The following is a 12,574-nucleotide window of genomic DNA, read 5'->3' as shown; positions in this document are numbered from 1 at the left end:
ACGTGAAATATCGATTCGTTCTTTTTCCTGCAAATGAGAATCTCAAGTCCTTAACATTGCCCTCAACTCTTAAGTACTCGAGTACAAGAATCCGAAATAAGATAATTTACACTCGAACTGGCCAATCCCAAAAGTAAATCACCATATTTGAGATTCCTAGCCAGCATACATATCTAATCTTCCCCAAGTATTACGATAAAAGATTTATACCTATCACATTCATGATTCACAACTTATACTCTAGAAGAGTACTTAACCCTTTACTCATTCACATAATAAGGACCATAACACCACTTGACCCAATCTTACCCCGCGCACAGACTACGCGAAACGGCTCTGATTTTTATCCCTACAAGCAGTCACTTAATTTTAAAACCAGTCCCACAGTCCTGCATCCTAAACTTTTAAGTCTAGGAAACATTACAAAGATCTGAAACCTAAACTCTGATACCAACTGTGACGCCCCCACTTCTTCCTAAGGCGAACCAAAGGGTATCCGCGGGACGCCTGCCCAACTCTCGCCAGGACTCGAGACAAATGCAATTCAAATCTAGTCTAATACTAATAATGAAAATCGAAATAAAGGTGCGAAATCATTTCCATACGTAAATATCCAATCTTACATCACAATTCCAAATTTACAATCACTTTCCCCAAAATATATAACATCCAAAAGTGTCTAGTCGATTACAATTAAAACACTAATACAAAAGTGCCTCAAGTCGGCATTTGCTTAACTCCTTCCAATCGGGTTCCTGTTAAGGAAAACAAACTAATGGGATGAGCCAATACTCAGTGAGGCCAAGAAACACACATGCAAACACGTAATCCAAGTAGTCACAATTTATATAATAAATAAAGCTATCAACTTCGAATAATTCACATTTCGAATAGGAAAATTGAACAGAAACAATTCAAGGATATTGTAGCTCTCACGTAGTCGAATCAAAGTCTTCATCACATCTCATGTTGACACTCCGTCAACCACATAAGTATCAAATCCGTAGATACACCACTTTCTTCGAATCCCGTCACCGTTACACCCCCTTACCGGGCCCGCTCATCAAAATTTTGATAATACTCGAGTATATCATGGCAATACTGCGCGAGTAATGCCGAGCAAGATCTCTCCAATAGATCAGACTCTACGAATATCTCATGGTTTGCTAAGCTTATCGACCAAACCCATGCTGACTCGATTCGCAAAGTTAGCCAACGAGTTTGGGCGTCCCCCGAATACGAATACGAATATAAGTCGATGAGCAACGCTCAAATCGACGATTCTGACTAGGAATCACAAATACGAATCATATATACGAATCACATCCACATTACTATGTACAAGTCGAATATGAATTCACATAGCAAAATACGAATATAATTTCGTTCGAAAGAGAACGAGTGCGGTAAAATACACACTCGTCTCAAAATTTCAAATTCGCATAACAATAAATACATGCACTTGACACTCACAGTGATTCAAGTAGCAAGTTCAAATGATGGTTTAGGCGTCTCCCGCGAGATCTTCTGGAAGGTCCTCTTGAGCGCCTGAGCATTTAATAATAAACTATCACTTATAAACCCCAATTAATAAGGAAGATTGCACTCTTGTACAATCTAAGAAATTTTCACGAAAATGAGCCTCAATTATTAGTAAAGCGAAGCTCAAAAGTGGGGTTTTAACACATAAGCAAAATCTGATTTACATCCTTAAAATCGAGTGTAAAATGATCAAGTGACATTAAAAGGGAAAAGAGAGTTTGAACAACTCCATTTCCTTTCAGTTTTGAAATTTTTAGATTTGTAACACTTACTTTGAAAAATCGTATCTCACTCTCTACAAGTCCAAAATTGGAAAACTTGGTACCGTTGGAAACCTCTTAGAAATTACTAAAAGTTTCTAGAATACACTTTTCCATGATTCCAAATGAAAGGTATCCAAAATTTGGCTCAAAGTTTCTGTTCTGGGGCATTGAAGACAGGTTTAGGTTGGTTTTTGGCCAACTTTGAAAATTCGGTAAAATTCACTTGATTTGAACTAACCTCTAAAATTTGGAACTCTATTAGAGTTGCGATTCAAGTTTAAAACAAAATAAACGGAACAGGATTTGGAGTTTTGAGCACCAAGATATGGTAGTTTAAAGTTACTAAAATTTCCTTGTTAATCAAGGGTTTTCCGAACTCAAATAATGAACTTTGGAAGTTTAGTTGAGCAGCGAAACGGAGTCGGAATGGCACCAAATTTAGCAATATAATACTACCATATAGGGACTATTCCTCTGCCAATTTTCATAGAAAAATATGTAGGGAAAGTTGGTTAATGAAACCACTAAAGTCCCAAGAAGTTCCTCGGCAAATCTGCCTTGGACTTCCGTTTTTAAAATGTTTGGCCAATAAAACAACTCAGACACGGTTCATTCTAGTAGGCAATGTCTAAAATATGTCCAAGGTACATTTGATAGGTGATTTACACCAAGAAGTTTCGGATAACAAGTCCCAAAGCATCGTTAGTTTCAAATCTGTCCAAATGCATGGTTTTTCTTCACAAAACCAGTTTCGAATTTTGATCATAAATTACTCAATTTAACTCGGAATTGAGTATGGTTGGTGGCGTTGGAAAATAGATTGATAAGGCTACATTTTCTCGGAAGAAAATATTTTCAAAATCTGTCCATAAATAGCTCATACGTGAGCATCAAATAGCAGTTCATAATCTGCCTCCCAGTGACAAACGAAACTAGACAGCAATTTTCAAATGAATGGTTTGACTCACTCGAGTGGAACCAGAACGTGTATTTTTTACCAAATGAAAGCTGGAAATGTCTAGTTTCCAGTGCCACAAACAACACTCAATTCCGACATCGGAGCGATGAGTTATAGCCGAAACAAGGTGACTGCCTGGGCAGTGACGGGAATCATTTTCCAGTTTTCTAAACTTTGGAAATCACTTCATTTAACCAACCAATTCATGTTATTTTTCCATGAAAATTTTTACACAATCAATATAACATGTAAACAACATAAAAAAGGCATTAGATTCTCAAAATTTCGCACCAAAATGCTCAAACAAGATAGGGGCAAAACGGTCACTTTTGGTCAATGCACCATCCTTGAGTTTCTATCAATAATCCAACATTAATCCACTTGTTTAAGCACTAAATAAACATTATTACCATCAAAACACCACAAATCAGTCCATATATCCAAGGTGGGAGTTCATAGAGCCCACACAACCAATTTTCCATCACAAACAAGCTACCCATAAACATGCAAGGGCTTAAACGTGCATTACTACTACCATGAAGCAAGATTTGGAGAGTTGATCGGGCTCACCTTCTTAGATGCACAAGGACAGAATTTTCGGTCCTCTCCTTGGCCAAGAAAACCGTGAAAACAGCCCCTCCTTCTTAGCTAGATACAAACTCCAAGGGTTAAGTTATGTGTAGTTCAATTTTGGTGTGATTTGGTGATGTTTTTGTGCAAGAAATGAAGAGGAAAAACTTGGAAGCTTGGAGCTCTCTTTTCTCTTTGTGTTGCTCGGCTGATGAGAGAGGGAAGAGAGGCAAAAAAAAATGTGATGGACTAGCTCCTTAAAGGTAACTTAAAGGTTAAGTGTTTGGTGCACCAAAGTCAACCGCAATAGTGCACGTATGCGCGTGTTTTGTGTTCGATCCCTCTTAAGTTTGTTGCACTAGTGCACTAAACCTCTAATGCACTTACATTCATATTAATATTATTCACTCTTAGTAGTCCCAAAATAATGGTCTAAAGGCTCTCAATTAAATGCGCACGCAAAAATGCGTACTTACGATTTATACGTGATAGAGTGAAATTTCTAAGAAATTCTTAGAACGATAATATTACTAACTAATAATTGAGCACTTAAACATAAAAATACCTATTTTGAGACTAATGTACAAGTTTTCAATTTTTCAAACTTATTGTATCCTCGAATCAATTATTTACTCCATTCGCGTATTCACTATTTTCACTTAACGAGCCTTCAGAAATTAAATTTTGAAACGAGTCACTTTAAAAATATAACTAAGCTATAGATCCATATAATTAGGTCTAAAAAGGTTAGAAATAATATTCGAGGCAATTGGCCAAATAAATAATTAAATGAGCTCGAAATAAGAATTTAATATAAGAAAATTTACGAGTCCTCACAGTTATTACCAAAATCTCAAAAGCAAGGGAGCTGTGAAATTTTTAAAACCTTGAGAGGTGTCAGTGCAAGTGTCAAAAACCTCAGGAGGGTTTGTGAAATTATCCAGAAAAGTTAAGCGAAAGAAATGAATAGTTAGCTAGAAGAACAACTTGAAAAGACAATATTAACCCAAAAGAAATGAAATTTCAAGTATTAAGATGTCCCTCAAATTTCGTCAAATAAATTTTTCGTCATTTATTTTTAAAATGTTAATTTTACTTCCCTTACAATTATAGATCCAAATCGATAAAATTTGTTACCAATTTAAGTTTCTGATTACTTTTTAATTTGAAATCATCATGTAACCCACATGCAATCATTTTTTTTTTTGTGTTTAAAAAGGTGAGATCCCACTCTGGATCCCATTGAATTTCATTCGGAGGAGGAACCTTATAAAGATGGTATTGTTTCTTATCAAAAAAAGACAGGATTAACCAAGGCTGTTCAAACAGGCATAGGCCAACTAAACAGCATTCCTATAAAAGTTGGGGTTATGGATTTTCAGTTTATGGGGGATAGTATGGGATCCGTAGTTGGGAAAAAAAAACTCATTTGATTGAATACGCTACCAAAAAGTTGCTTCGTCTTATTATAATACTATGTGCTTTGAGGGTGGGGGAGGGGGGCACGCATGCAAGAAGGAAGTTTGAGCTTGATGCAATACAAAATAAATATGATTTGGGTCAGTCCTACAAAAGACAAAAATAAATATGGATTGTATTATTTCTTTAATTACAAATATTTTGACAGCTAAAAAATGAGCATGTGTGATCACGTGATGAATTCAGTATAAAAAGTGATTAAAAGATTAAGTTGAAACTAAATTTTATCTTGATTTTGTAAGAAATATAAAATTACTATTTTGTAAATAAAGGATGAAAATGAGTGTGTTTGGATAGTAAATTATTTAAGATAATTTTATGAATGTGAGATAAAAAAATAATTAAAAAATATATTAATGATACAATTAAATTAATGTATATAAATAAGATATAAATAATATGTATTCTAAATACGCTATTGATTTGACGAGACGTGAGAGACGTTTTGAATTTTTAAAAGGTACCTTCAATCAAAAAATGCGTCGGAGCACTGTGGCAATTTCGTCCATCGAGAGAGAAAAAAAAAAAAAGAAAAGAAAGGCACACAGTGGAAATGGAGGAGACCAGGACAACTCTGGAGCGGGAATTCTATCTCCAACTAACTCTTTAAGTCACTTTCTCGGTCTCTGTTTCGGTTTCTGGTAAGTCTGGCAATTTGTCTCCTCTTTTCCTCCTCCTCCTCCTAACAATCTTATTTGGCTTCTTCCTTCGATTTTGCTTCTTTTTTAGTAGTAAGCCTGCATTTCTTCACTTCCTTTTCTTGTTTGAGTGTCTCTATTTTCTTTTTTCTGAATTTTTATCTGCTGTTTTTCCTTTTCTTTTCAATCCCAACTGTAGTGATGATATGACATTATTCGTGTTGAAAATAATCATAAATTGTGATAAATTTGATCACTTTTGTTAGAATTTCGTTCTCAGAATTTTGCTTTAACAGCTTTATTTTGTAGCACTATGCATCAATAGTTACCCTCTTTTCCACCAGAATTCGTCCAATGGTTTAAAAGAAAAAGGAATAAAAGAAAAATGTTTTGAATGCCTCAGCAATGAATTGGTTAGCAATGATGCCTCAAAAAAAAAGTATTACTGATGAATCTAGAAAATGTAATTGGCGATATTAGAAAGAGTAGTTGATTATGTTTCCAAATAAATTTTCAATCCAAATGCGCTTGTAGTTATTTTTGTAAGGGAGAGCAACTAATCTTGTTGAGCTGCTTTTAATTAGTAAGTAGTAACTCACCGGGAACAACTATAATTCGTCCATTGTCATGATCAAATTTATGTGCATCAGCTTTTGAGATAGTTAGTTCTCACCCCTGATAGAGCCCTAGGATGGTTTTGCCTTGAATAGCTTATATTCGAGGTGGATAGATTCAAGGGATCTGGTACCTGATTTTCTTTGATTTTCGTATGTCTGTATCCACATCTGTCAAAAACTTTTGACGGGTTATATTACGCTTTTTGCAGTCTGGCAATTTGTCTTGCATTTCCTCTTATCAGTTTGCTTTCATGTTGGTTTTGTCATTTTCTTTCAGACATATAATTCTTTTCTTGTTATTTACTCCTATTTTCTGATTTTTGCATTTTATCTTGCATTTTTACTTTGCTGCTGAGTTTGGTATTTTCATTATAGTGGTTGTTTCTTTGCTCGATGATATAATTCTGGGATTTTCTTCTAAATACTGACTTTTTAGATGCGTACACTTTGAAGACTTTTTAGACTTTTCTGACATTGTAGTGTTTTGCTCTGGTAGTGGCTGCGCAGATATTTGTCTTTTACAGCTAGAATTGTCATTCTAGGTGAAGGTCGTTGTTGAATCAGCAGCGCATACTTTGAACTGCTATCGCATGTTTCACTTTAGGTTTGTCTTGGATTGACAAGCAAATTTTTTGTCAAGAGCATGATACAGATCGTCTTAGCTATTCAATCAGTTGTCCCCCCTACAGTTTGCCCTCATTTGTTTTCCCAACTTCTTCTCTTCTGCAGTATGCTTACAAATTTTGATATGCTTGTTAAGGAGATGTCAAATTGTATGTGGTATTAAATATATTGTTTTGAAGTGCACTAATGACCATTAGATCGAGAAAAGAAATATGTTGGCTAGTTTGGTCATCTGTGCTATCAAATTGGGCATAACAACACATAATTTGTTCCCATGCCAAAATGCCAGGTGACATATTCAGTGGTTTTCATACAGATGTGAGCAGAAGTAGATTGGCCCAGAAAATGGATGTAATTGCTTTTCCCGTGTGTTCTGCAGCAGTAATTAGGGCTGTACCATTCAAAAAGTCTCTGGTACCAACTCCAAACTCTTCTACCAATGTGCACCATCAAAAAGTGGTCCATTATTCGGCAACTGTAGGGCTGTCTCCTAGAAGGGTTCTGTCCTCAATCTTCTTTAATGGATAATATATTATTAGTATATTTCTGTTGGATTCTGAAACAGTGTTTTCCACGCCCATCTTTCTCTACTTTTCTCACTAGAAAAGCGGTCAATTGTCATTTTCAGGATGCTGAAACTGAACTGGAAGACAAGAAGTATGAATTGCTTGGAGTCATCCGGGACACTCAACGCGGACTTGTGACAACTGCCGACCAGCGCTCTGTAATTGAGGAAGCTCTAGTCAGTTTTTTTTTCCCTTTTCTCTTCTTAAGAGAAGGATATGTTTTTAAATGCTCCTTCTCTAATGTGGTTCTAATTTTTCATGAATTCCCCAAATGAGCCAGGTGAGCGTGGAAGCTTTTGATGCAGGTGAAGCCATTGACTTGGGTGAGTTGGATGGGACATGGCGTCTGCAATACACATCTGCTCCTGATGTCCTCATTCTTTTTGAGTCAGCTGCAAGGCTTCCCTTCTTTCAGGTTATATTCATTGGGGAACTACACATTAACCCATTTTCTTTTCCTTTATCCCTTTGTGACCTAAAGTAATCTCATTTCCTGCATCGTCATATCTGTGGTTGACATGGTTGTCAACAGGTCGGCCAGATTTTTCAAAAATTTGAATGCCGGGATGAATCCAATGGAGGAGTAGTACGTAATATTGTGAAGTGGAGTATTCCAAGTTTGTTGGAGGTAAAGTATCAATTCTGTTATTATTATTGATATGACTCTCTACATATTGTTCTTTTTCAAGTCTTGTGCTTAGCGAGGTATCATTTTGGAAACATAACGGTTCATGTAAGACTGCTAACTTGATTATCTTATGGAAATCCCAGTCTAAGGTATTGCTTCCAACTTTGAAATGCTGTTTCTTATGAAAGAGTATGTTTTTTTATTACAAATTATAGTGAACCAAGTAAAAGGTAAATGAAGCAAATCAAATCATCTTCTAGTTGCTCAAGCATTTTCCTATGTGAATCCAGCTTTTCATGGTGATCCCCTCTTAGCTGATAAGTTACTATAGATCAAATATTTAAGCAGATGTAACATAGAAGTAACCTCAGCCATAACCTCTTAGGATGATTATTTCCAGTTCTGAAGGAATATTCGAAACTTTGCTGGCATTTATGGAGGATATCGTGATGAGATTCTGCTGGTGTGATGGGAGGAGAGTATTTTTGGGGCCGCTTATGTTGTTTGTATGACTGCATTGTATTTCTGAAGCCTAAGAGTTGCCTCACTAACTGTTTGTTTTGCATTAAGTATAAATTAACGGTAGAAAAAAAGTTGTATTTTGACTGATACCCTTGTGTGCTTGACTCTGGTTTTCTTGGTCTATTATATTTTGATTCTTATCCTTTGTGAGCTTTCTGTTGAGACAATACGATTTTGGCATTCTGACAGGAGCAAGAAGGTGCAACTTTGCTTGTCTCTGCCAAATTCTCTGTTGTTTCGTCGCGCAACATTTATCTTCAGTTTGAAGAGGTTTGCTTCTCAATCAATAGTCAATATGAAATGCATATCAAGGATTAGCAAGTTTAAAAAATTATTAGCTGCATGCTTCTTTGAAGAACTTGTGATTTTTATGCCTGCTTTTCAAATGACTAATCTGGAATTGCATATTTACTCTTTTTTTCATGGATAAAGGCATTGTAAAAATTTTGTCTTCGTAAACTTAAATGTAAGATGGACCTTACTCCTTTTTTTCATTTTTTTTTAATTTATTTGTTTCATTGGAGGACCGCAAATCTCTTTAACAAACTAGTCTTTGGGTACAAACCTCAGTTAACATCATTTCTCAGGATGATGAACTGGATTTTATCAGAAACTGAATTCTTGGTTAATAACCAGCCTTTGAGCTTAGCATATGTGGAAATCTCAATAATACAAAAAGTATTGCAATTAACTTATTTGGAGTTTTTTTGGGATGCCAACTTTCTTTAACAGATAGCTCTTAACAACATAAATATTAGTGAAGAATTGCAAGCTCTGATAGCTCCAGCAATACTACCGAGGTCATTTATTAGCTTCCAGGTATATCCTATGCTCTTAAGCTGGAGATTTCCATTGTATAGTCTTGAATTTTATCTTCTGGTAAGATTTCGGTCTAAATTCTGTTTAATTTAAACTGAAAACTAACTATATGCTAAACTTTTCATGAGGTTAAAATTTTTGAAACAAACTGATAAACAAAGAAAAAGAAGCTAAATCCTTATTGACACTGATATCTTTATTTTTTTGTTTTTATTTTCTGTGGTCTATTTGAGTTTAAAGGTTAGAACAAAGGTGACCTGAAAAACATGTAAACATTTGTTTGTTTATGCTGCTATTCCTTTCTGCCTGCTTGACGTGTGCTACAGTTAAACAAAGCATGCCACGTTTGGACTAGGCCCAAGGCCATATTTACATGACCGCTTCAATTTGCAGATTACCTTAAGTAACTCTTTACACTATTATCCAATGCTTTTGCTCAAAAGTTGCATGATGAATTACACAGATCTTACAGTTCATCCGAGCTTTCAAAGCTGAATTTCCTGTGAGAAACCCAGGAAGGTATGTAGAGGCACATTTAATTGCCATCATTGTTGATCTGTGTTTTTTGTAGATTTTTGAGTAAATCTTACATACACTGTTACTATGTACATTATTGCGATTGGATTTATGATACATGTGCAAAAATTATATTTTAAATTCAAATTTTATATAATTGTCATTTATCTGAAACTGACAATATAATCATTGTCAGTAGGTAGAAGATTAACCCTTCATTTTCACATGTAATGGAATATGCAGGACTTCTGTGGGAGGTCTGTATTACCTATCGTATCTGGACAAGAATATGCTTTTAGGTCGTGCTGTTGGAGGTGGGGGGGTTTTTGTATTCACTAGAGCTCAAGCAATTGTATTATAAGAAGTTGAAATCACGAGTTAAGTGGTTGTATTTTGTCCATCCTTTTTGTATTGTTCTCGTCGATTTTGTGAGTTACTTCACCTTTTTTTTTTAAAAAAAAAAAAAAAAACTGACAAACTCTATAGACGAGGGAGGAATTTGGGGGATCTTTAGTTGAAATTCTCCTTACAGAACGGTTTTGTTTGAACTTTTTCTCTAATTGTTTGAATACATACAATACAATTTGGTTCCACCCTCTGGCTCTGATACCATATGAGAGATATCTGAGCTATAGCTATTTTATAATAGCAAGAATAAACTTGTTGAAGATAAATTAGGCCAAATAGAAGCCCCAATGGCAATGATTAATGGTATCAAACCGACAAAAATAAAAATTTCTACCCAAAAATATATACTCAAATATAGTAATGAATAGGGTCATATCCTCGAGAATTGTATGATTTATTTCTTTGTAAAACAATTAAATTAAAGGGGAACTATTGAGAAATTAATCTAAGTAACTCACTTGAATACAGACAATGATGCAAAATTTTAAATAAAAATAAATCAATTTGAAACAAGCTTCTAGTCAAAGGATTAATCGTTATTTTGGTTCATTTAACTGATCTTCAATGCAAATATAAAAATTATTTATTTATAAATAAATTGGTTATGGTTGTCAATAAATTCAGATAGTCTGTCTCTTGTTACTGCATCAATAATCAAAATAAAGTTTGTGATTTTTTTTTTTACCAATTGGACAATCTAAACAAACTCTTAGAATTTAATTTATTGACAGCATTCATTATTAGAAAGACTACCAGTTATCAACAACAAACTGACAAGTTCAGTTCATTTATATTAGATTATATATTCTCATGATATATATTCAAAAGTTTTTATTACAATTATATTATATCATTTTTCATAAACGCTAAAATTACCAAACAATTACGGATTTGATATTTAAGATGACAATAGATTATTCCAATAATTAAATAGTGATCAGTTATTTAATTATATAAAATAATCATTTCAAGAACGAATAGAGAATATATAAATACTTATAAATAAATGAAACAATAAAATCAAATTAGATCTCACAATATTCAATGAACCACAACTTTGATTATTCTTTCATTAAAACAGGAATTTAGCCACTTTTCATGGTGAAATTGCAGATAAAACGAATATTAGAGTTTATTGTTAAAGAGAAAAGAAAGAAAAAGAATAATGACAAAATTTTTTTTTTTTTTTAACGAACGAAGAAAGGGTTGGATAAAAGGAAATTTTAGGCTAACATATCAAAGGAAATGCCAACAATTAATTGCCTGGATTGGATGACTATCTTCAATCACATGGGTAACTTCCAAGCTTATCAGCAACTTACTCCAATTCGGCAGGTGCAAACATCACAAATGACTTTGTCTAAATATAACACAACACATTTACAAAGGCACTTCACAACATTTCTTTTTTCTGCTTTTTCTCTTCTTTTTTTTTTTTTCAAACTTTCCATTTTTTTTTTCTTTTTCATTTTCTCGCAACAAGACATAGATAACCACAAATACACTTGCCAACTTCAAGCACGACCTTGCAACAGAGCTATAACTTTTCATGCAATGAAATAAAGGTTTCCTTTGATACAAGGTTCAAACGAGAGAGTATAAACACAATGTTTAAAGTAAAAATTATGGTAATTAAACAAAAGCAAATGAAAGGGTTAAACATGGTGAACTATAGGAAAACATACTCAAGGTAGGCCTTTAGATTATTAAACTTAATTGCCTTTGTCATTTTAATACATCAAATTCAAATGTGGTCTTGACATGCATAATAAAGCAAAATCTGGAATGATCAAATCATGTGTGATAACCACTCAACAAAAGAAGATGGAGCAAATTTAAATGAAGTGCTCATTAGGTTCAAAAGCTCACAAATTGATTAAAATTACGTCAAATCTGGTACATCCATCATTCAAGTCAATTGTTAAGGAAATAGAATATTCATGCTAGTAACATTATACTTCTTGATATTTGCATCTTGATTGCATTTTCACAACACCAAAGATAATCCTAAGAAACTTGAAAATTTGAAAAATTAAACTAAAAATTTAGAAACTGAAATAAAACTTTAAAAATACCAAAAATAGAAATTAGAAATTAAAGATTAAACTAAAGACTTTCACCATAGATATCCCAAAAATTGCAACCATCCCCCTCCCCACAGCTAAACACTTCTTTTGGATTAGCTGTTTTTAGGGGGTATTTTTGAAAAATTTTACTGTAGTAGTGTATATGAAAAGTTTTTATTATAATTTTTTTTTTGAAATCTTTGATATATTGTAGGGAAAATGACCTGTGGGATCCCTCACATTTCGCAAAAATATTCTTTTCGTCCCTCACTTTTAAAACGAAGCAAATTCGTCCCTAACATTTAAAAATTAAAACTATTACATCCCTGAACCTAATTTTCAATCTGAATCAAACTAT

At 33.9% G+C, this 12,574-nt stretch overlaps 1 protein-coding gene across 14 annotated transcripts; it reads left to right on the top strand.

Annotated features, from left to right (window-relative positions):
• The first annotated feature begins 5,295 nt into the window (after positions 1-5,295).
• On the top strand, positions 5,296-10,335 carry LOC113732503 (probable plastid-lipid-associated protein 10, chloroplastic). 14 transcript variants are annotated; one of them, XM_027258321.2, is made up of 10 exons: positions 5,478-5,543; positions 6,564-6,671; positions 7,008-7,189; positions 7,320-7,433; positions 7,538-7,672; positions 7,790-7,885; positions 8,597-8,677; positions 9,140-9,226; positions 9,690-9,745; positions 9,986-10,335. In XM_027258321.2, exons 3-10 carry the CDS (start codon positions 7,037-7,039, stop codon positions 10,101-10,103), a joined length of 840 nt encoding a protein of 279 aa, XP_027114122.1. In that variant the 5' UTR covers positions 5,478-5,543; positions 6,564-6,671; positions 7,008-7,036; the 3' UTR covers positions 10,104-10,335. The 14 variants fall into 14 exon arrangements, with proteins under 14 accessions (XP_071936605.1, XP_027114121.1, XP_027114117.1 ...); XM_027258319.2 differs by having other exon boundaries at positions 5,479-5,543; positions 6,981-7,189; XM_072080504.1 differs by lacking the exons at positions 5,478-5,543; positions 6,564-6,671 and adding an exon at positions 5,296-5,453 and having other exon boundaries at positions 7,008-7,105.
• The last annotated feature ends 2,239 nt before the right edge of the window (positions 10,336-12,574 follow it).

This window comes from Coffea arabica, chromosome 2e (genome assembly GCF_036785885.1).
Source record: "Coffea arabica cultivar ET-39 chromosome 2e, Coffea Arabica ET-39 HiFi, whole genome shotgun sequence".
In the NCBI taxonomy this organism is placed as follows: Eukaryota; Viridiplantae; Streptophyta; class Magnoliopsida; order Gentianales; family Rubiaceae; genus Coffea; species Coffea arabica.
This window is presented reverse-complemented; position numbering and strand designations above follow the sequence as displayed.